General features: G+C 34.2%; 1 protein-coding gene across 4 annotated transcripts; it reads right to left on the reverse strand.

The window, feature by feature from the left end:
* Positions 1-3,213: 3,213 nt before the first annotated feature.
* Positions 3,214-24,218, reverse strand: LOC105337044 (dipeptidyl peptidase 9). Of its 4 annotated transcripts, none has more exons than XM_066075297.1 (18): positions 24,091-24,218; positions 22,675-23,235; positions 22,319-22,493; positions 21,082-21,309; positions 19,991-20,052; positions 18,908-19,008; positions 18,009-18,186; positions 17,765-17,927; positions 17,233-17,306; positions 16,220-16,290; positions 14,899-14,980; positions 12,420-12,549; positions 10,174-10,351; positions 9,609-9,720; positions 9,062-9,214; positions 7,857-7,999; positions 7,489-7,600; positions 3,214-4,445 (listed from the first exon to the last, which is right to left on the reverse strand). In XM_066075297.1, exons 2-18 carry the CDS (start codon positions 23,164-23,166, stop codon positions 4,353-4,355), a joined length of 2,547 nt encoding a protein of 848 aa, XP_065931369.1. In that variant the 5' UTR covers positions 23,167-23,235; positions 24,091-24,218; the 3' UTR covers positions 3,214-4,352. The 4 variants fall into 4 exon arrangements, with proteins under 4 accessions (XP_065931369.1, XP_065931372.1, XP_065931374.1 ...); XM_066075300.1 differs by having other exon boundaries at positions 24,097-24,192; XM_066075302.1 differs by having other exon boundaries at positions 23,982-24,099.
* Between the last annotated feature and the right edge of the window lie 1,630 nt (positions 24,219-25,848).

Here is a 25,848-nt window from a genome sequence, read left to right on the forward strand (position 1 = left end):
CCCCCCCCCACGGATTAGGATTTTGAAGATTTTTCGAAAGTCTTTATTTTGGCTTTTTTTTTTTTTTTTTGCTTGTCAAGATTTTTTGAATGAGTCTGCCCCCCCCCCCCCCCCACTTTTAAAAACGATGCTACGTACCTGCATCTATGTCATGTGCGAATATGTATGAGAATTCATCAAAAAATTGGGTGACGTCTGACCTTAAACAATTTCCAAAACTTTATCGTTCTAAAAAAAAACCACTTTGTTTAATATGTTTTTGGTCAACAAAATACCCATAATATCTGCCTTAAACTTTTATATATATATTTTTTTAATTTGAACTTTTAAGAGAGAGAGAGAGAGAGAGAGAGAGAGAGAGAGAGAGAGAGAGAGAGAGAGAGAGAGAGAGAGAGAGAGAGAGAGAGAGGAAATAACCTGATTTTACATGGCATGATAAATAACATGACAAATATCAACCCTGCACGACTCCCACCCCTAAACCTGTTTTCATTCTCAAAGAAAAAGGTGCCAGGAGGTGAAACAGAGAGCAAGCAAGAGAATTAAAGAAAGAAAGACAGAGAGAAAAAAAAGAAAGAAAGAGAGTATGTGTTTATGGGGCTCTTTACACAGTTTACACATTCTCCGGAAATTCACTTAAAATTTGAAATCTTTCAAGGCCCGTACGTGGTGAGTAGATATCGAGGTTCGCACGATTATATCATGTTAAGTGATCTGTAATATAGGGCTTCCTTGTTCAGATGAAAACCTTGAGTCACGATGATTTGGGTTTGCATGAATTTGACTTCCTTATTAGGGAGGATGGCTGTCAACAAATCTTTTTTTTCTTTTCTTTTTTTCTTTTTTTTTGGGGGGGGGGGGGGCGGTTGGGGTTGTTTGTTTGGTTTTTTTTGGTAAAGAAAATTAAACCGCATATTTAGGCTTTAAAATTTCAATACCTTCATATATCATTGAGTTTAAAAAAAAAAAGAGATACATACAGTCTACTAATGGCCGGGATATGGAGCCCTCTTAAAGCTAAAAGTAATGACTGTATTCAAATGCCGTTTTATTTATCTCCCGTAGATTGTAGTTATTTATTTACTTAGTTTATACAAATTTCTACCCAGTAGGAATAATTTAATTTATATCGCTATCGAATTCAATTCAAAGTTGTTTTCTTTGTATGAAACAGTGGCGTCGGAAGCAAATTGAAAGTGTGTGTGTGGGTGGGTGGGGGTGTTGGCTATGCTTATCAAAAACCTAGACCAGCAAAAAAAAAACCTCAACCCCGATTCAATCGGCTATGTAAGATAAAATCAAACAGAAATCAGAAAAGGACTCACACCATATTAGTTTTACGGTTAAAACCTGTTCTTACTTAAACTAAATTTCCTTTTCACATTTTTGTTTAGATTAACGCAAGGCTAATCCGTAATCCGGTTTTCAGTGATTATAAATAATTTTCAATTTCATATTTTTTTTGTTTAAGGTAACTCACAGCTGATCCTGTTATTAAATCTTGTATTTATCACATATTCTTCCAAGGAGATAACTTGTTGTATGAGTGGAGTGGATAGTGGCCTTAAATTAAGAGGGTTTGATAGTGGTAACCATATTAAAACTTTTTGAATCTCCCAAAAAAAGAGAGCTACAAAGTTGGGTTTTTTTTAGATATTACATTTCGCAAAATTATTTTTACTGTTGTATGATATAGATTTTTTAGTACTAGTAATTAAGTTTATTAGAATCACGCATGATCATCATCTGATTTTAAAAAAAAACTATGCTAGCAAATCTCTCAGAACATGTTAAAAAGAGGGAAGCAAAATAATAAAGAGGGAAGTAAAATGATAAAGACGAATCACATTTAAAAATGTTCTTTTATTTTTAGTAGAAATTTTCAAAAAGAAAAACTGTCACGAAGATGCACTGAAGTTCTCAGATATATTTGGAAATCTATTTCTATTTTGATCTAAGGGTTAAAGCTCTGATAATCCAACCAATTGGAAATTTTTAAATAAGATGACTCAAGTCGTCCATATGAAACATGTCGGGGATATAGTTTTATTGAAATTTAAAAGATTTATGTTATCTACATAATTATGATACAAATAATCATTAATTTTTTTCTTGTTCATACATTTACACAAGAAACTGGTATGTTTGACTTAGATCATTGTGATATTGTTACTTTTCAATATTGTCTTACGTTTGAAAGCTTTTCACACTTTGCATTTTTCATGGTAAATCCCTTAATATTTGAAAGGACAACGGACTTTTACATTTTCCCCAAATATACGATAAAGAGCACACGGCGGGTGTGACCGGTCAGCAGAGGATGCTCACGCCTCCTAGGCACTTGATTCCACATCTATCATTTTAAAGGAACGTGTTGCTCTGCTCTGAATTTATATTATATTATGTTTAATGGATTTTTTGAGATGGTGAACAGTTTGTTATTGTCATTTTTCATCTAAACACAGGCAAGTGATTAAAAATCAACAGGATGTTGATTTTGGATTGTTTTTGATTTGAACAGAAAAAAACCCTTAAGTAATAAAGCGATTCAAGCAAACTAACCATCAGATCTTATAAAACTTTAAACATAATATTTTTGGTCATAAACTATTATTTAGTAAAGAAAAAATCCAATTACTTCAGCTGTAAAGTTTGAGCATTTTCCTATACTTTTATACAGAGATCTTTGTCTAAATGAGGTAAATATAACCTACACATAGCCAAGGTCATAGAGCCCTCTTAAGTACGTTAAAATTTCTACATTCAGTTCTCATTCAAGCCAGCTAAATACAACGTTTATGCAAAGTGTTCATAACGCCATACAGCCAAAGATGAACAGACGAGTACTTTTAGTGACAACAGCTAAGTTTCCGGTCGGTACTATACATAGACAAGTGGTCAACTAGTGGAGAGATGATGGGAGTGTCTGATTCACAGGAAAGTGGAATGTCAACAAGATTTCCTTGGTTTTCTAAACACACTCTTGATTTTCCACCGTTCGTAGTTAAAATCTCACACACTCAGGAAGTAAAATCAATGTGCTTGAGAACGATATAAACAGTAAAACAACAAAGCAGTGGAGAGAGAACACAATGTATTCTAACATAAAATTGTCTTTATATTAAACGAAGTTAAGCAAGCCAATAATGTTTAATAAATAAACTTCATTTAAACGTTATCATCGGCTCTACAAATTCGTAATAAAATGAAAAGAGAGATAGAGACATTTAATTTGAATGTGTGACATTTTTATACAGCAATAATTTTATCATATAAGATACTGTATGGTAATTAAATGGTACAAACTAGTTCGTCATAAAGCGGAGAGAGACATGTAAATTGAACGTGTAACATCTTTTTTAGACAGCAATAAGTTTATCAAATAAAGATACTGTATGTTAAAGAAATGTTATGGGTTCTATAATTGATAAAGTTTATAATATCATAGAAAATAGAAGCAAAACGCCTGTATAAAGCAAATAAAAATATTTCTTGAATATTTATCATATTAACAATTAGCAGGTGTTGAAAACCCACAGATCTCCCTGAATATGTTAAGGAGTTGGAAGATCAAATCATCATCGAAAACAGTCGCACTGGTATACTGATGTCGGGTTCGATATCCCGACTTGCTCACAGTTCACTTCCGGTAACTCAAGCTTTCAGAAAATCACGCCAGCTAACACACAAATACGAAACCTCGCAATTTTTTAACAAATTGATACTACGGTTTCTGTAAATTACAATGAATTGATTATACATCAACGATAAATTGCTAAAAAATTTTCAGCATAAGTTTCATTTTCAATAAATCATGGTAAATACAAAATTATTGATGACAGTTTTTCTTTTTTTCGGTAAAACTAGCTGATAAAAAATCACAGATTGCTATGTGGTTTATATAACCCAAATCTTTTGTCATAACACACGCACAATTTTCAGATCCTATTACTTCATACCGGGTATCTTATCCGAGAATTATTCTTCCAAAGAATTGAAATCTTGCTCACGATCATGTTATGGAAAATTATTTCATATTCGTTAAAGTCTTTTCTTGAAGTAGGTAAGAGGAAAAACCTCTAACGTGTGACTTTGGTTCACAGCAAAAATACCCTTACTATGGATGGCTCATGATAAACGAAGATAAAATGTATAAAAAGAAAAGTGGAGAACCTCAGCTTTAGGGGGCTGATCATAATGATGAATGGTTCTGTAGATATAAAAGAACCTCCATTACAATGGGTTGGGTCCTTTTCACAGCACAGGTCATAAGTGGTTATGCAGAGATACAGGCAACCTCCATAACAAATGCTTATGGTAGGAATAAAAGAACCTCCGTTTTCAGGGGGTGGTCATAAATGGTTCTGGAGAAAGCTGAGGATCATAGTCTTGTAATGTTCACTGGCCTCGTGGTTCCGGATCCCGTGCCGCTCATTGGGGTAAATCTACAACGACAGACATATAACAGTGAAGAGGGGTACACCTTCATTCACAGACATACTTGATTATCATAACCATCAGAATATATCAACAAATGTTATACCGAAACAAACTTCAATATTACAAGCAATCCGTTAGGTTTACAATGACTATGATAAACTCTATCAATTGGATATTCAAAGTTATTTAGGTAGATCTCAAAAGTTACAGATATGACTGTTTACCATTGATCAGGTTAGCATCAGGCATGGGCACGATTACTTAAAAATGTAATCGATTAATAATCGATTACATAGGGGAATTTTGTGTAATCGATTATTAATCGATTACACTCATTTTTGTCCAGTAATTGATTGTAATCGATTACTTTACAACATGTAATCGATTAATAATCGATTACTTAAATGGTACCTCTTCAGAACATATCATATAAACTCTTCAAGTTAATTTGATTTTATTAAAGATGTATTTTCATTATATGAATGATTGAAAATTTGAGACTTCATATTTCAATCTTAATAAGATAACATTTTATAATATCTAATGCTTATTCAAATCATAAGCAATTATAAGGAGAGCTCTGTCATTTAGATTATGAAAACAAAGTTTTTTTCTTGGAAGTTAACGACTTTGTATGAAATCTTGACCTTGCACCATTAACATCATAATCATTCTGTTGTGATTGATAAATTTCGACAACAGGAATTAAATTAAAATTTTATAATTTTAAAAATATCATCGGCAATATATACAAAGAACTTTGAGGGAACTTCTGATTTAATAGATCCTTGTTGGGGCTATTTCAATTGTTATCTAAACATGATTAGGGTGCTCACATCTCATTAACTGCTTTGTGCATTCCTTACCTGGCAAGAACAAACACACTTACTGACACTTACACACCCTTTTGTTTCTTTCTCTGGCCAAAAAGACACTAAATATAACACCCCTCTCTCTCTCTCTCTCTCTCTCTCTCTCTCTCTCTCTCTCTCTCTCTCTTTAAATAATGGTCAGTAGCTTAGTTATTTTTTTAAACCACACTAGGTTAAATAATCAAAAAAATTCTGCAAGGAAGTGTAAAACACAGAGTGAACTGATTATTTGATTATATACTCAATTTGAACCAATAGGTATATTTTAAGTGAAAATGGAAAATCATAAAAAAATGAATATAAACAATTTTATCTTATAAATATTTTATAAGATGTATTATAAACAACACTTGAAGAGTTTTTTTCCTACAACATGTGCATCACAATATGTTTATGCAAAGAGTAATCAAAAGTAATCGAAAAAGTAATTATAATTACACTGAACTTTTTGGCTGTAATCAATTAAATTACAGTTACAAGTAATCGAAAATCTCTTCGATTACAGGTTACTGTCGATTACTCGAAAACATTACAATCGATTACGATTACTCGATTACGATTACCCAATGCCAGGTTAGCATAGGTGCATGTAGGAGGGTAAAATAAAACTACCTTATAAGTATGCAAGGTGAAAATTTTACACGTTAAAAATATCACCTGTAATTTGTATAGTCAAAAATATTTTACCTATTACTTGAATTACTTACAATGTTATAATTTTATTTGGTATGTAAGACTATTTTACCTATTATTTGTTTGATCTACACTAGATACCTGTAATCTGTAACAAGCGTACCCTACTCTATCAGTAATCTGTTGGCATACACCTTTTTACCTGTAGTCTGTATGGCCTCCGCTATGTATGTGTATTGTCTACAGTGTTTTACCAATGATTTGTATATTTTACATTATTTGAACTGTAATCTGTACGCTTTACACTAATTAAACAATAATCTGTATGGCTTACACAATTTACCTGAAATAAGTAGGGTTTACACTATTTTACCTGTAATCTGTATGGATAACACTATCTTACCTGTAATCTGTATGATTTACATAATTTACCTGTATAGTTTAGACTATTTACCTGTGTGGTTTACACTATTTAACTGCAATAAGGTTTTCGCCATTTACCTGTAATTGGGTTTACACTATTTACCTGTGTTGTTTACACTATTTATGTTTACCTGTGTAGTTTACACTATTTACCTGTAATAGGTTTACAGTGTTTTACCAGTAATCTGTATGGTTTAAACTATTTACCTGTATGGTTTGCACTATTTACCTATGACAAGGTTCACATTATTTACCTGCAATATGTATGGTTTAAACTATTTACCTGTATGGTTTGCACTATTTACCTTTGACAAGGTTCACATTATTTACCTGTTATCTGTATGATTTACACTTTTTACATGTAATAAGGTTCACATTATTTACCTGTAATCTGTATGGTTTAAACTATTTACCTGTATGGATTTGAACTATTTACCTTTGATAAGGATTACATTATTTACCTGCAATCTGTATGGTTTAAACTATTTACCTGTATGGCTTGCACTATTTACCTTTGACAAGGTTCACATTATTTACCTGTTATCTGTATGATTTACACTTTTTACATGTAATAAGGTTCACACTATTTACCTGTAATCTGTATGGTTTAAACTATTTTCCTTTGATAAGGTTCACATTATTTACCTGTAATCTGTATGGTTTAAACTATTTACCTGTATGGTTTGCACTATTTACCTTTGATAAGGATTACATTATTTACCTGTAATCTGTATGGTTTGCACTATTTACATGATGGTTTGCACTATTTACCTTTGATAAGGTTCACATTATTTACCTGTTATCTGTATGATTTACACTTTTTACATGTAATAAGGTTTACATTATATACCTGTAATCTGTATGATTTACACTATTTACTTGTAATAAGGTTTACATTATTTACCTGTTATCTGTATAATTTACACTATATACTTGCAATAAGGTTTACATTATTTACCTGTAATCTGAATGATTTACACTATTTACCTTTGATAAGGTTCACATTATTTACCTGTAATCTGAATGATTTACACTATTTACCTTTGATAAGGTTTACATTATTTACCTGTTATCTGTATGATTTACACTATTTACTTGTAATAAGGTTTACATTATTTACCTGTAATCTGTATGGTTTACAGGCTTTCACTAGAGCTGTTATCAGAGCACTGGTATGGTGGAAGTGGACGTTTTCGTCAATCAGTCCGTGAATTATCAGGATTCTGTTCTCTCTGTAAAACAAACACAGCTCTGTTAAAGAGGCTACGCCATTATACAGCTCTGTTCTATCACCAAACAGAGGACATTTTAAAGATATTCATTAGATTTTTACAGCCACTTTAATTTGATTGAAGAACAAGGTAGTATCATTAATATGTGTTAATTATCAATTTTTAATGATTTTATTGTTAAGGCAATTAACGAAATTGAATTTTCATCGAGATGTATTTTCCCTATAATACATTGTGTTAAACATCTTTTACTTACTCGTCGGGGAATTGGTCGACGTGACTCAGCACAGACCCATTCCTGTAGCCAGCCTCGTTTTCAGACGGCAGGTTAAGGTAGCGCTCCGTATATCCAGTGTCGTACAGCAACCAGTTAACGACAGGGGCACCAGCTATCCCTACCTGTAAGATTCAGAAAGTGTTGTCAGTTGGGAGAATGTAAACCAAAACTGTTATTCATATCAATTTTATGAAGGAGAAAATTCAATAGCTAGAGAATTTGCATGTAAACAAGTATAACTGGGCCTTATAGACCTTCAGGCTTCACAGGATTTGATCAAGTAACCAACCAAGTTAACTATACATCCTGGAGAACTTTTAGACATCACTGTAAGCTACTTATAACTGAATTAGAGAAAAACATATTAATAATTTTGCAAAAATAAATATATACTGTAAACAAGGAAATATTCATCCCCGTTTAATTTTTGCCCTTCTTGTCTAAGAGCAAATTTAAGACTGAGCGAATTGCATTGGCTAAAATTCTCTCTTTTAAATATAACTTTGTATGTACTGAATACAAGAGAGCTCACAGAGATTGCCTTACCTAGAAAAATTAGGGACATTGTATAATCCTTCATTGGGAAAAGTTCAAATAAATCAAAATATATCTTGCTATGGTTTTTTCAAAGAATTTATAATGCATCATGGTGTTGTGTTTTCCCTTGATCTTATCGAAGCACTGTGACAACACAGACTGACCATGTCTGAATGTTATTTATCTTCCCATGAACGCATCACATCTGAATTTTGTTCATCATACCTTCAACACATCTGGTCTAAATGTTGTTCATCTTACTATGAATACAGCATATCTAAATGTTGTTCATCTTACCTTAAACACATCTGGTCTAAATGTTGTTCATCTTACTATGAACACATCTGGTCTAAATGTTGTTCATCTTACTATGAATACAGCATATCTAAATGTTGTTCATCTTACCTTAAACACATCTGGTCTAAATGTTGTTCATCTTACTATGAACACATCTGGTCTAAATGTTGTTCATCTTACTATGAACCTATCATATCTAAATGTTGTTCATCTTACTATGAACATATCATATCTAAATGTTGTTCATCTTACTATGAACATATCCTATCTAAATGTTGTTCATCTAACCATGCACATATCACATCTAAATGTTGTTCATCTTAAAATGAACACAATGATTTTAACATTACCTTGAACACGTCGGGTCGTTGAGCGATGCCCAGTAAGGAGAGGTAGCCTCCGTAGGACCAGCCATGGATGCCTACTCTGGTCATGTCCACACAATAACCGGCCGAGGACAGGTACTGCAGCCCCTCAACCTGGTCCTCAATCTCCACAGTACCCTATAGTAAACAAGCTCTACTTAGTATACTTCTATTTATTTTAAAGTGACCTGCCGAGGACGGGTACTGCAGCCCCTCAATCTGGTCCTCAATCTGCACAGTACCCTTTAGTAATTAAACAATCTCCACTTAATATACTTCTATATATTTTACAGGGACTGGCCGAGGAGAGATCCTGGTCCTCAATCTCCACAGTACCCTACATCATATAAGCTCCTTATGCCAACTCAACTTTATTTCTTATAATTCAGATCAAATTTATCAAACACGCTCTTTATGTGTACAATAATAGTTTCATGTTAACTTTATTAAGTCAGTGGTAATTTTTTGTCTTAAACTACATCTACATGCCATCAATTCTAAATCTCTTTAATAGTGTCATTAATGAACTTACCAGTCTGTTTTTGATGTGGGATTCAAACTTTAGGCCCCGCCCACATGATCCCCGGCCGTCAATCACTACGACAGCATACCCATTGGATGCCAGGGCATGATGACGCAAAAACCTGAAAGGGAAAATGTTAGACATTTCTTTATAATATCATCCATTATCACCATACAACAAAATCTGAAAATGTTCATCCCAGGCCTGCTGAATGATTAACTACCATACATATGTAATTCTTGTTGACTTGTTAACACTGAAACACTACATGACCTACTAAATTTGACCTATGCTGACCTGATTTCTTTGAAGCAGTTGTAATCCTGTTTATTCACCTTGAAACTCTGAATTTGACCCCTAAAGACCTTATTTCTAAGCAATCTGCTACATTCACCCAGAAACACTTAGTTAATCTGACCTCTGCTGACCTTGTTTCCTTCACACAGTTGGTGACCTCTTCACTTAGCCTTAAAACACTAATTTGATCCATTATTAATTGCATGGACCTGATTTCATTGAAACAGTTGGTGACCTACTGACCCAATATCATTGAAGCAGCTGTTGACCTACTGACCTGATTCCCTTAAAGCAGTTGGTGACTTGTTGTACCTGGGGTCCCCCGTACACCATCACCACGGTGGGGTATTTCTTGCCTGCCTCCTCCCCGTGAGGGTGAAAGAACAAGCCGTGGTGAGTGAACCCTGACTGACTCTGGTACTGGAACAGTTCAGGGGCATTGTAGTCTGGGCACGCTGTAAAACAAAGACTGGTCATAAACAAAGATCAGTTCTTAAGTTCTATCAAATAGACTGGTATGCTGTAAAACAAAGACTGGTTTTTAAGTTCAATCATAAAATCACAAACATAGATTAGTTCTTTAGTTCTGTCAAAGAGATTAGCACGCTTTAAAAACAAACTTAAGATAAATTCTTTTGTCCAATCAATTTGTAGGCTTGGGCATGCTGTAAAACAAAGATTGGTTCTTAAGGAAGGAGTCTTTTCTGGTTTTCGACTTGTCAAACGTAAATTTGATTAATTGTTCATTAAATCAAGATGAAAGGAAATTAAAATAGTATATTTTTCTTTATTTTTTACTATCATACAACTTGGCATAGAAAAATGTAATCAATGTTTAGAATCGAACAAGGACTATATTTTTGGCGTAATATTGGCGTAGGAAAATATCACATGTTGCGCAATTCAGAATTTGTTTTTAAAATATGATTTGCCTATGAAATAACATTTTTATAAGCTTTTTTGTGAAAAAATCACTAAAATCAGTTTTTCTCTCTTATAAAATGGTCAATATATTAGTTTTTCTGTCAATTTATATCTGACATACACTACATACAAGTGAAAATCTTTGATATTTGGTTTCAAACATTGTGTTAGCAAAATACATGGAAAATCATAATGTAGACAATTTGTTTTGAGGATTTTCATTCGATAATTCAATGCTTTCTTTTTTCAATAGGCAAATTAGTTTTTCATCATTAACAGTTGAGATAGCTGCAACATTGTCTCGTGTGAAAACCGATCCAGAGGTAGCTTCATGTTATAACTATAGAGATCACTTATTATTATACTGTTAATGTATAATATTTACTAGTATGATATGTAACTCAAGAGATCACTTATCATAATATTGTTAATGTATAATATTTACTAGTATGATATGTAACTCAAGAGACCACTTATCATAATATTGTTAATAGAAAATGGGTTTAAAAGCAATTTAGTGTGGATTTGAAAATTTCTTCCTGAAAAAGTCTATTATAATTACATAATGCTCAAGATGTTCATCCTTACATATATATTTTTTTAATTAACTTCCTTTTCAGGGATACTTAATTTAATTATTTTGAAACAAATTTCATAAAATCTTATACCGGTAAGCATAAAAATTGTAAAAATGTTGAATGCCTTTACTCAAAAAAAGGTTCTAGAAAAGGGAAGATTTTTTAAAACTGAATATTTTTAAAATATCCCTGACGTGTAACAAATAACCCATTATGAAATTAATCAATTCATCTTGTTGAACTCAATTTTTTTTTAAGATTTCGAAAATTATCAAATGCAGGCATAGATGGTAATCAAAATTACAACTTGTTGCTTTTAAGTTGTTAAAAAAGATAGAGAAGTACTATTCTATTTCTTCTGAATGACATTAATTAACTTGTCAATGAGATGAAAGCATGCCTAAATAACAGCATCCATGACCTAAAAAGGGGGGTACCATTTTGTTGCTTTTTAAAGAGGTGCATATTTATTTAGAGACAAAATACAAGCTCTTGTGTTTTTATATGTCTTTTAGTTTTTAGGAACAGTAGTGGGCTTTTTTATAAGGCATTTTTGTCATTTTTGGAAAGGGGGGGGGGGGTGATGTAAACTGTCTTCATTTAAATTAAGATTTGGTTCTTTGATATGATTATCTTATTCACTCTGTGACTCTTTTTCAAATAAACTTTTATTTGCTCTATGCCACTGGGGAGAAATATTGATGAATTTCATTATTTCTTTTCTATATATGGAAGTATATATGCATAAAAAATTATATTTCAATGATTACGACATTGATGACCTAAAACAAATGTATAAGCAGTTTTGGGGGATTTTTAATTTAAAGAATTTGATGAAAATTGTCTTCTCAGAGTTATCTTAAAAAATGCAGGATTCCTTACAAACAGCCAAAATAAAATGTCAGGAAATAAAAAAAAAATCCTCCAAACCACCTCATTTTTTTTTGGGGGGGGGGAGTTATTTTGATACAACATATTGAATTATCACCAAGAAACCCATAACTCCATTATGTAAACTAACCAATGGGCGGCATTATAATTCCCCAGGACTTGGTGCTCATTGGTCTGTCGTTGTCATGGAGAATCTTGTAAACAACACAGGAAGTGGTTTCTCTGGCCGAGCTGTAGACGCTGACAAAAGACGAACAGTCCTAGAGAAGAAACATAAAACAATGTACGACAAAAATATATTCAGGTCACAAACAAAAAAGAATTAGGTCAAAAAGGACAAAATTTAAATCGGATAAAAAGTCCTAATGCCCCCCCCCCCCCCCCCCCAAAAGACAAACTAAACATTCCTAGAGTAGAGAACACAAAATCAGGAGACATAGGTAAGAACGTTAAAAGTAAAACAGAGGAACTATACAATGATAAAAGAAAGGAGACAGTACATAGTAACATAATCTGGCTGACGTTATACAGCTATAACTAACACCCAGCCACTTATAGAACAGTGGGGGGGGTCTGATGATGACAAAGCAATCCTCAGACACACAAACCAAAGTTTTTTTTCTAAAAACATGAATATACCTTTAACTTAATTTTTTTAAATAGTCTTTTTTCAACAATGGTCCAAAATCAGTGATGTTATTTCGGATATTATTTGTGTTAATTTCATCTCAGTGAATGCTCTCTGATATTGTCCTTCTTGTAAGGTCATAAAAAACTTAAGTTTTGAGGACAAAAGAGAATGCTGGTACCGTAAAATACAAAAAAGAAATTTTATCTCAACAATTCCATGTCTAAAGTGTTCAAATTTATGATATAACATCTCTCTTTACAGCTTCAATTATACTAGTAAAATATCTAACATGTATCTATTCCAAATCTCTATTCCTCAATGTGATTTTTAATGATTTTCTAAATTTAACAAGCTTAACGCCAATAATAGAAGTTTGAGGCATTTATACACATGAATATACCTTTAACTTAATTTTTTTAAATAGTCTTTTTTCAACAATGGTCTAAAATCAGTGATGTTATTTTGGGTATCATTTGTGTTAATTTCATCTCAATGAATGCTCTCTGATATTGTCCTCCTTGTAAGGTCATAAAAAACTTAAGTTTTGAGGACAAAAGAGAATGCTGGTACCGTAAAATACAAAAAAGAAATTTTATCTCAACAATTCCATGTCTAAAGTGTTCAAATTTATGATATAACATCTCTCTTTACAGCTTCAATTATACTAGTAAAACATCTATCATGTATCTATTCCAAATCTCTATTCCTCAATGTGATTTTTAAAAATGGGGGGGGGGGGTGTTTTTTTTATTTGATCAAGGAAATTATTGCAATTTCTGCCGCTCTTGTTTCTGAGACTTTGAGACTCGCCCTATGAGCTTCGCTAAGTACGGATTTCCCTGAAGTACATTATAGTTTCGCATGCAATGATTTTCTAAATTTAACAAGCTTAACGCCAATAATAGAAGTTTGAGGCATTTATACACATGAATACATGTATGTACACGTTTCATTAAAAATAGACAAATCTGGAAAACTTTCCAACAGATGCTGACAACACACAAAGCATAAAAAACTAAAATTTCCTGGTATCACTTATTTTCCTATTAACTGAGAGCATTTTCTTCCTGTCATAAAGTCACCATGTCTACTAAGTACTAATTTTATAGCTTTCTCCAGGAATTTTGAATTCTTGGTGCCTATCCATAGTTCTGTTTTATGCTGATGGAACTCTGGGTGGAGTCTGAGTTTACTGTAACTGGCACTAGGATCATAAAGCAATCTCAGACCTTAGTAAAAAATTGTACACTGTCCTACTGTTTTGTGTTTTGAAAAACATTGAAAGAATGAAATGCTTTTGAAATGTTTCTTTATGATATGTTAACAGTCATAAATTTGAAGCATAGTTTTAAAATATTTTATGATTTACTGAATGATTGAAATTTGGACTTTTGTCAAAAATTGCTTCATGATCCTGAGGCCTGGATAGTAAGGATATTGTCTAGGTTAGTGGTGCCTGGTTCTTTGTTGTGCTTGCTGAACTCAGGGCAGAATCTGGGTTTATGGTAACTAGTTTTTTGATGTATTCACTGACTGATAGACAGTTTCATAATAACAAACTTGGGTCATAACTAATTATTAATGTTTGTTCGTAAAATCCTTCTCTGTGCCATGAAGGCGAAGAAGGCTGTTGCTTAACCCCAGTTTCCGTGGTGCTAAGCGGATGAATGTCATTAACTCCCCTGGATGGGACACCATTCCATCGCAGGTTAACCCCCAGCGTAAGCCAGTACCCAATTTCAGCTGAGACAATGAGATAAAGTGCCTTGTCTAAGAACACAACATCAAGTGACCACATCAGGGTTTGAACCAGCAACTTTTCAGTTACTGGCCTAACGTCCATGACCACTGAGCCATGTGCTCCTTTAGAGACAAACTTGGAGATTTAGATAACAAACTTGGGTCATCACTGGTTGTTTAGAGTATTTACTAAGGGCAGAACATGGGTTAAAGGTACCTAGTTCTTTGCTGTACTTACTGAACTCAGTGACACTGCGTGTGAGTACCCTGGGGTGGTCAGTCTCACGGGCTCGCTCGGCTTTGAGTAGGTCACAGCATATCTGAAAACAGAACACCATCACTTATTGTACCTCACTACATCAACAAATATACTTTGTAAGACTTTCCATCACAAAATGGAGATTTAAATGTTTGGTTAAATTGTTTGTATCATTCGATTTGGTTGCATAACATCATAGCTCAGTGGTTGAAACGTCAAGGTAACCATATCTGACTTTTATACTTCTGATGCATCATGCTATCTTTCATATAAAAACAAGTAAATTTTCTGCTGATTTGAGAAATGATTCCAATGGGTGTTTAAACCAATCATCCTTAGAACAATTGCGTTCTATTTGTGTCAATTATCAATAAAGAGCATAGACCAAGCTACAACTGAAACCAGGCATAGAATGTTTTTTTGTTATTTACAAATTATGCACGTACAAAGATGTAGAGAAATTGAATATCAGAAAAAATTCCAAAGGTCAAAGGGCAACAACTCGGATTTGACTTTTACCTGACTTTGTAAAATTAACTTACTGTTACAACATAAAAACTACCAACTTGTGTCTTCAAGAATGCCTAAAATGTCGGGAAAAGTGATAATTTATAAAATCAAATCAAATTCTGATTAAGTTAGAAAATAACTTGAGTGTCAACCAATGAATTATATACTGAACTTCACAACTGTAACAAAAAGCCAAGAAAACTCAGCTTCATTGTTGACATTTGAAAAATATCCAGTCCATGGGCAATAACTCTACTGAAAATTGATCATTCAAAGCTGTACATGAATTGGCTTTTAAAAGTTAGAACTTAGCATTATTTGTGACTGTTTTCATGCTTTAATATTTCATTAAAAGTCACCTTTTGGAAACATTCTTCAATAAAGCACAGGCTGGTTATATTTCAAAATGTATAGCTTTCTAGTATAATGATAAACAATTTGAAATATATTCTGAAAGCAAAATTTGAGGGGTGGCAGGGAACTTTTAAAAAATATATGAAATACATAATAATGCTAAAGAATGAACTAAGGACACTTGTTTGGTCGAATGATTTACAACATAATGAGACAGTTGACCAATTCCTTATTTTAAGTGAGTACTTAATTCCACAATTCGCCCGTGTTGCATCAAATCGCAAGAATAAAATAGCGAACACCAAACATTTATCACATTTTCATTTAGTTTCATCTGAGTGTCCAAAATCAATTTTGAAAACCTGTGAGATGCGCTTCTCGCAATTTTATGCGGAAATTACCTCCTTGCGTTTAAATAGGAATCTACAGGACTTACAGGTGAGTTTCTAGGACGCTGTCCTTCAGGGCAACAAAGTAGACAATGTCTCTCTTCTCATCGACCCATATCTACAATCAACAAAACACGTCTTTCTCAACATTGCACGCTTTAATGCATCTTTTTACTTTTGTCTTCATGTTAAAATCAAATTTGAAATCAGTTTTTACCTTCAAAATTCATTGTATATACACTCTTTTGCCTAAAACATTTTTTGTCTAATCTACTGACTTATACAAAAACATATGGCTAGCCCACAAAAGTTTATCTTTCCCTTACGTCTTCTCCGAGTTTTATTCATCTTCTTTAACCCTCTTAGTCCCCACATTTACCCATCTTTCCATCACATCTTTACCCCATTTTACCCATGGTCATTACCCCTGTTAGTCCCCACATTTACCCATCTTTTCATCAACTAGGCAATAAACCTTATTACATTTTCAAAATATGAATATGAAATTGTAGGCACAAAATTCATATACTGTGGAATCATTAGAATTTGTGGTGGCTCAATTTTCGTGGAATTCGTGGGTACCTCTCATCAACGAATTAACATCCTCCACGAATTAATAAATTAGGATAATAAAGTCATATTTCCTCTGTATGTTTGAGAGAATACACGAAATTACGTCCCCACGAAGTTGTAAAATTTAAGGAATCCACGAAAATTGGGCCCCACGAAAAGTAATGATTCCACAGTCACAGTACATAATACAGTGGAATCACCAATGTTTGTGGGGGACTAATATTCGTGGCTTTCATGCGTAACCCTTGCCCATGAATTTACATCCCCACAAATGTATAAACAAGCATTCGTTTAATGTTTATTGAAATTATCCCAAACTTGTTAGCAATGAAATTACATTGAGCCCCCTAATAAAAATGATTTCAGAAAAGTTCACAACTCTCAAAATTTCAAAATCTGTGAGAGCTGTTTGTAGTGATTTATCACAATATATTAATTAATTAATTAGTTGTTAATTAATTAATTAATTAGTTGTTTGTGTCAGTACCTGTTTTGGGTTCACTTCCCAGTCTCCTGATGTCAACATTACTTCTTTTATCACATTAGCTTTGAATTGTCCATCTGAAAAAAAAAATTATTATTATAGTTCATTGATCTTTATTATTAAAATTTATGAATCAAAAAAAAAATTAAAAAGGCAATGAGGATATACATGCATGAAAAAGGCTATGATTATCTGCCAGTAGCATATTCAATTTTATCTTAAGTTACAACTAATATAAATCGGTTTGACACAAGAGAGAGAGAGAGAGAGAGAGAGAGAGAGAGAGAGAGAGAAAGAGAGAGAGAGAGGGGGGAGTGAGAGAGAGAGAGAGAGAGAGAGAGAGAAATTGTAGTTTATTATAATGTAACATTTTAATGTGTAACCCTTATGATACCTTAAAATGATAGTAACTCATTGACATCTGTTTGTAACTCCTTTAGACTCTACCTTGACATCTGTTAGTAGCCCCTCTAAACCTGTTATTAACCCTTTAGACTCTACCTTGGCAGTTATTAGTAACCCCTCTAGATTTTACCTTGATTTTCCTCTAGAAGATCCATGGCACACATTTTTCTATCACAGTTTTCTAGCTTTGACACGACAGAGTATAAGTGACGGAAGCCCGATTTCTCTGACGCCCACAGGAATTTGATCTCCGAGGGGTTGGGATGAGGTAAAAAGTGTAAAATATCGTGAGTCTAAAAAAAGTCAAACATGGCATTATTTATAGCAATATCAGGAAGACATGGCCCACCTATTCTGATTTGCCTGATACTTACATTGACCCAGATCTCGGAGCTTTCTTCATACAGTACAGTAAGCAGGGGAATGTTTCTCCCGAACACATCCTCCTCCATATCGTCATCAGAAAACTGGCGGACAGGAACAAAGAAATCGACCGGTATCAGAACGAGGCTCATCCTCTTCTGCTGTCTGTCCAGCAGTTCCGCATACACACTGAAATAAAACTCAAGTCTTACACAATAGCAAACTATAATAATATAGAGACAAACAAAAGTTGCATCTAAAACAAGCTTATTGGGATCTGTGCAAGGGACAATCAAAATGTAACATAATTCACGGCATCTGATAAGTTTATTAATTTTTTTTAATAATAATTGATGAATGAAAAAACTTAAAATATGATATCAGAGAAGTGATTTTTCTCCGCTTTTAAAATGGGACTGTGGTTTTTAAACCTCCAAGGGTTGGTCAATCAAAAATAATACTATATAAACTAGTATTAATGTACTATACAGTAAAATAAATTGATTTGTTTTAACTTTATCTCTTGTGTATTTATTGATTTTCTGTGTTCTTCTCTTTCACTTTTTATTATTGAAAAACAACTTTGTTTAGTTTGAGGAGGGTAGTGAACATTATAATGGCAATAAAAACTGATTTTGCTGTAAGTTGAGGAATATCTTTAAGACTTAGTGTGGTTGATATCTATTATCTATTGTGAGTATAGACTTACATATCATGGTAAGAATGTACAAATGAACGAAAGAGACAGAGAGACAGAGAGAAGAGACAGAGACAGATAGAGAGAACATACAGAGAAAGAGAGAGAGAGAGATAAATATAGACGTACTATTTTCCGTTTGGAGTCTATCCTGCTAAAGAGAGAGAGAGAGAGAGAGAGAGAGAGAGAGAGATCAGATAGATACAGACGTACTGTTTTCCGTTTGGAGTCCATCCTGCTCTAACCATGTACTCCATCCACGGAAAGAATGTCAGCAGGGGTTCCAACAGCTGAAAGTGCTGTACACCACAAAACTGAAAGTGAAAGTCAAAACGTTGCTGTATACACAGCAAAACTGAAAGTGAAAGTCAAAACATGGGGTGCGCTTGATTTTACCAAAAGGTGTACACCGTGTACACTTTTGTAAATCAAGTGCAAAGGTGTAGCGTTTAGGTGTACACTGGGTGTACACTTTTCTACACCGAGTCAGGGGCATGTGTTGTTGGGTGTAGCTGTACACTGCAAAACATTGGGCATGCTTCATTTAGCTTGACTGGGTTGTACACCAGTTTACACCGGTGTATACTAAACATTTTGTATTGTATATCAAGTGCATTTATCAAATGATGTAGTGTACATGGAGTAGGGAAGTTAAGAATAAATATGGCAGAAAAGGATGCATTTTTAAAAAAGAATTTGGACAAAAGAGACATTTCACCACTGATAATTGTTTTCTTGTAAGGATGTAATAAAGAAACAGTTGCATTCCATAGCTTGTTACATCTCCACTTAGAAATGAAATGAAAATCTTAGTAAATTCATATTTAAGTATGGCTGGGACAATACATTATAATATTAATAATATTGATCTAATGTGCGCATATCGATACAAATGTCTAAATATTGATACAGAAAATTATACTTTATTAACAAGTAAGATTTATTCAATAAGAACTCATTTTCAGAAACCTTAATCCTGTAACTAACAATGCATTCAGAATGTCAACGAGAGGGTAAAGTTGTTTCTTTAAGTCGTATTAAATTTTTATAAATTACATAGAATACAAACTTTTTTAATAAAATGAAAATATTGCTGCGATACGTATTATATAGTGACACAAATATCATCATGATACATATTGATACACAGAACAGTGTATCAACCCAGCATGATATTTTAGATGTTTATACATGTAGCATACCTTGCCTTCACGATACATGATATTTTAGATGTTTATACATGTAGCATACCTTGCCTTCACGATACATGATATTTTAGATGTTTATATAGCATACCTTGCCTTCACTGTCCACAGAAAACTTGACTAGCTTCAAAACACTTCTGGCATTGGGAGTACCTAGAAATGAAATTAGATGTAAAATCGAACGGTAAAGAACTAGGTACAGTTTATGTCATATTTGGCCCTGTTTTCGAGTGATTTTTAAAAATATCACAGGAAATTGAAATGTAACGTTTATTTACACAAGAATACCCATAAATTAAGAATCTATAAATAGTTACCTATATAAAAAAAAATATGTGTTGAGATTTAAATGACCTTTTATTTGATATCAAGAAAAAGGGGCTGGCCCCTCAAATTAGGGGACCAAAGGGCTCTAAAGTCTTTTATCTGTAGCCCTTTACTGAGGGATATTTTCCCGTAATTTTTATAAAAATGAGCAGAAGACACTAGTTTCTTAGTGGTTTTTTGAATAGAAAAATATGTTCGCAGCTGTTGCCCACGATGAAACTCACATAATAACTTTATCATCTGATATCACATAAAATAAATTAATTTTGTTGTGGGCGACAGCTTCGGACACATTTTTCTCTTCAAAAAACTAACTAATCTTTTTTATATGGCCACTTTTTGTTCTTGAATTTCTGTTAAATTATTGTGTCATAGACACTACCCCTTTGAATACTACAGTTCTTTATTACAGCTAAAAACTTTGCTCATTTTTCCTTTTAAAATTTAACTACCTGTACCTGCAAAATACTTTTGACATTCCCAACTCCAACTTCATTACAACTTCCATTTTTAGTACCTTCACAACATGTAAGAACTTTGACATCTCCCCTTTCCATGTCTTGACTTCCTGTTATAACATCGAACAACCTCTGACACCTCCCTTCTCTACCCATCTAACAACCTTTGACACCTCCCCTTTAAGTGTATTTACTTCCTGTTATAACATCTAACAACCTCTGACACCTCCCCTCTCTACCCATCTAACAACCTTTGACACCTCCCCTTTAAGTGTCTTTACTTCCTGTTATAACATCTAACAACCTCTGACACCTCCCCTTTAAGTGTCTTTACTTCCTGTTATAACATCTAACAACCTCTGACACCTCCCCTCTCCACACTACCACTACCACTCACCGGCTCGTGGATACCGGTACTGATCCACATTTTTCCCCTCCACTGACGGAGAGAAGATATTGAGGATCTCCACCATTCCTTCGTCCACCTCCTCGTACAGGATACAGTGGGTGGCTCCCCCGGTGGTCACAGGACACCACCAGTAGCCAGTGTAGCGGTCAAACTCCTCCTGCACCACAAAGGATGGCGATCCTGCAGACAGCGGTTCATCCTCCAAGCTACCACTTCCTGTTGTTGACAAATAATCATACAGTATATAATTATATCTTACCTCCTGTAAGAAAATCATTGGTTAACAGCAATCACGCGAAGACCATGTATATTCCATTCATAGTAAGTAGAAAATATTACCCCCCTTGAGCATTATGACGTCATTTTAGAGCATTATGACGTCAGGTCTCGTACCCAAATTGAAACTTGCAAGATCATTATAAAAGCTTGATCTTCATTGTTTTATTTACTTTTTATCATCAAGAAAGGCAGTCAGTAAGGTATAATCGTTACATTGTTTGTAATTGACCTACCGGTAATATGGTTTATACATGGTCAGTAAATCCCATATGAGAGCTCGATCTCCTGTTACTTGTGGCTGTCCCTGTAGATGTTACCTGTATCAACCTGTTACTTGTAACTGTCTGTTACCTGAGTCAGTCTGTTACCTGTATTGGTTACCTTAGTCAGTATGTTACCTGTATTTGTTACCTTAGTCAGTCTGTTACTTGTATTTGTTACCTGAGTCAGTCTGTTACCTGTATTTGTTACCTGAGTCAGTCTGTTACCTGAGTCAGTCTGTTACCTGTATTTGTTACCTGTAGCTGTCTGTTACCTGTATTTGTTACCTGAGTCAGTCTGTTACCTGTATTGGTTACCTTAGTCAGTCTGTTACCTATATTTGTTACCTGAGTCAGTCTGTTACCTGTATTTGTTACCTTAGTCAGTATGTTACCTGTATTTGTTACCTTAGTCAGTCTGTTACCTGTATTTGTTACCTGAGTAAGTCTGTTACCTGAGTCAGTCTGTTACCTGTATTTGTTACCTGTAGCTGTCTGTTACCTGTATTTGTTACCTGAGTCAGTCTGTTACCTGAGTCAGTCTGTTACCTGAGTCAGTCTGTTACCTGTATTTGTTACCTGTAGCTGTCTGTTACCTGTATTTGTTACCTGTAGTTGTCTGTTACCTGTATTTGTTACCTTAGTCAGTCTGTTACCTGTATTTGTTACCTGTAGCTGTCTGTTACCTGTATTGGTGTAGGTGAGCCGACACTCCTGATTATCCTCTATGTTGGCGACCCAGATATCGCCCTGGTTGATGAAGGCCAAGAGTTGAGAGTTGTGGGGGCAGAGTTTGGGGTCAAGGCGGGCTCCCTCTACCCTACTGCTGGAGATATTCACCGGGAAAACTGGTTCTGTCATCTACATAACCAGTAAAATCTCAAAATGTAATAGCAAACTCACTATTTATAAGCTGTCTATCATATGAAATAAAAAAATTTAATGTACACTAAAACGATCAACAACCTTTTTAATATAGTTCCATTTTTTTTGGTACTCAATCAAAACAAGACTGTAGAATAAGATTTAATTATATTTTTACCGTAATATCGGGATCGCTACAAGAGAAGAGAGAGTTGGAGGCGGGAAACACAAATTTTCCCTCCGACTCAACGAGTTCGTACGACGTGATACCATAAGTCCCCATTCTCTTCCTCTCTCTCAATAACTGCTCCTCTCGCGATAGTTGGGACAATGGAATACTGGCCGGAAATGAGTCCAACAGCGGCCACTGAGACAAGATGCTCGGGTTTTCAGGGACCACCGGGGGGAGATCTGCAAACAGTAGCGTGTTTTCCCGACCTTTGGAGGTCATTCCCAGGAAATAGAGCCTGGTTTTGTTTCCGCTGGGCGTGGTTTGCGTGCGGAAGTGGAAGGAGCCGGGGACACGACTGGCCAGCATCGTGATTAGTTTACGACTCTCGACCACGTTCTGGTGAATCATGCGCCAGGACTGCGGACAGAAACTGGAAATCTGACCAGATGAACTCGAGGTCACCACCTCGGAGAGGTCAGGAGGTATCTCTGTTGCCATGGCTTCAGCAGTGGGATTATTGCCTTCTTTGGTGTTGTAACAGCTTGTCCATGACTTCTTCTTCTAAACCTAGTTATTCACATTATGATTCATTACATAACAATTCATTACATTAGTTTGTTAACGTTGCAGATCAAAGAATTGAATTCAGACTGAATAAACGTCAAACAATTATTATGTCATTTTAACTTATTAAAATAAATTTAATAAATAACTTGAAAAAGAGTACAATAGTGCAGCCCATGTTGCAATTTCAACTCAATGAAAATATTAAATGTGATAATAAAGACCTGGTGAGAAATAGAGCAAAATATTCCTAAAACCTTTTTTTTTTTGGTGTAGCACAATATGGAAATTTGGTTGGCTGTACACAATGAAGTACCATGGACATGTAACAACAACAGCAGCAAGCTATGTATATTCCTTATTTACCGCGAGTACTTCATTCCGCAATTCAAACTTTTTTTTGCATCAAATTGCAATTACATAAAATCATGGCAGCTGAATTTTTCTCATAATTTCATTTAGTTTTTATCTGTCTGATAAATAAAAGCGAGATTTAAAAATGTGCTTTTCGAGATATTTCCTCTCGTTTAATTTGGAATTTACAGTATGTAAATTACCAACGATGAGGTGGTTTTCCAAACTATTTTTAATTCGGATGTAAACACATTTACACCCACGTCACTGACCTCAGTACCTAAAACATGATGAAAGATCAGATGTCTATCTATGTTTTAAAAAAAATGTAATCTATATCATTTAAATTGTGTGTCAAATCCCTGTGTTGACATTCAACGAAAGAGAAAGACTACCTAACAGTCGAATGCATTTTCCTTTGCCGATCCGGGCATTTAGATCAATAGATTACACAGCACCAGAAATTTACACGCGTGGATTATGGACAAAGACTGAGAGACTTACACAAACCTCCATGCCTACTTTTTCTGACCTCATACAAACTTTTCTTCTTCGCTGAATTTTTGTCGGTTTTCTTACCGACAATTTGCAGTAGTTAATAAAAGCCGAAAAGCGCACGTCACGGAAAAAGATTCCCCGGATTGAGTAAATCACAGAAGGTCGATATGCCTACATGTATCTAAACTTGAAAAATGATGATAAAAGGCAAGTGTACATAATGTAAAGTTAAGTTGAATAAAAAAAAAATAAAAAACGATTAATAAAGTTTATAGTCAGATGGTTAAAAAAAAGGCAAGCAAAAAAAAAAACCACTAATTACAAGAACGAAAAACCATCTAATTTTTTCTATATGATTCTAATATTTTATACATAAAACACACATACCTCGGAACCTTGCTATGGATATTCTTTTTAAAAAAATAACCCATTTTGCTGAGGGTATTTAATATCTGGAGTATTTATTTTCCATTTTTTCAAAGTTTATTTCCTGTCGTCCGTTTCCTGTCCCGCGATATCTATCTAAACCATGTGTGCAGATCCTTACAGGAGGCCACTTATCATGAATTGGTCAAAGTGACTCACATAAAAGTGTTTCTTAAAAATAGCCCAAACTACATGGTATTTAAGGAACTGTGAACTGTTGAACTGTGGAGCACTTAACCGAGGATTTTGCCCGACATCCCTCAATGAAGAATCCTTGGAGTGTATATTTAGAATGTTATACTCGTTAACATAATTTACTTAATGCCATTACCATTATATACTGGTGGACTGTACTGTGACGTGTCTGAAGCTGTCCTTTCTGATTAAAGATCAATATTCAATTCGCGCGTACAGTGGAATCGTTTTTATTTGTGGGGGTCAATTTTCGTGGGTATAGCCAAATTTTTCATGGTCCGTTGGGACATTTCGTTCGTATCGAGCTCGATCTATATCGTATGCGTTTGCCGGGATGTAATTTCGTGGGCAAGGGTGAATGTCAGACACATCGGCCCAACGACACCTCGGCCCCAGGACACCTCGGTCCCAGGACTCCTCGGCCAAGACGGGTCAGCCCAAATTTTGAGACACCCCGGCTCAAGCAAAATACATCTCGGCTCAAGCAACAGACATCTCGGCTCAAGCAGAATTAGAATAAAATGTCAATGATTTTCATGTTTTATTTTTATTTTATTGAATATAAATTATATGATATATATAATTTGTGACTAAAATATTACTTATCGATAACAGTTGTAAGTTTTTGTTGTTGTTGGTTTTTTTTTTACAATTTTTCCATTTTAATGGTAAAGACCTCGTAAGATGCAAAAACTTGTGTCATATATTTTAAAAAAAAACGAGACGCGTGACCAATAAAACGGATACACATAGTTTGATTGACAGGTTCAGCCACATTAAGGTGTGACTCGATGTCCGAGGAGCATGCGCCTATCGATTTAATTTTTATTGCTTTAAAAAAAATTGAGACGCATGACAATCCAATAAAACAGCTGCACATATTGATATTTTAAGAATCATTGTTGATATAAGATACATATATATAGCCTGATGAACATTTAACAATGGAGTTTTCCAATATAATATGATACATTTCATAAAGATAAAAATATTTCTTAATGAACTTCTATATTTATGTCATGTTGTAAATTCATGTACGACATAAAAGACTAGACAAAGTAACTGTGAGCCAATAAGACAAATCAAACGTCTTTTCTAACAGTGTATTTTAACATATCCCCACTCTTACTATCTGACACAACA

This window comes from Magallana gigas, chromosome 1 (genome assembly GCF_963853765.1).
Source record: "Magallana gigas chromosome 1, xbMagGiga1.1, whole genome shotgun sequence".
Lineage (NCBI taxonomy): Eukaryota > Metazoa > Mollusca > Bivalvia > Ostreida > Ostreidae > Magallana > Magallana gigas.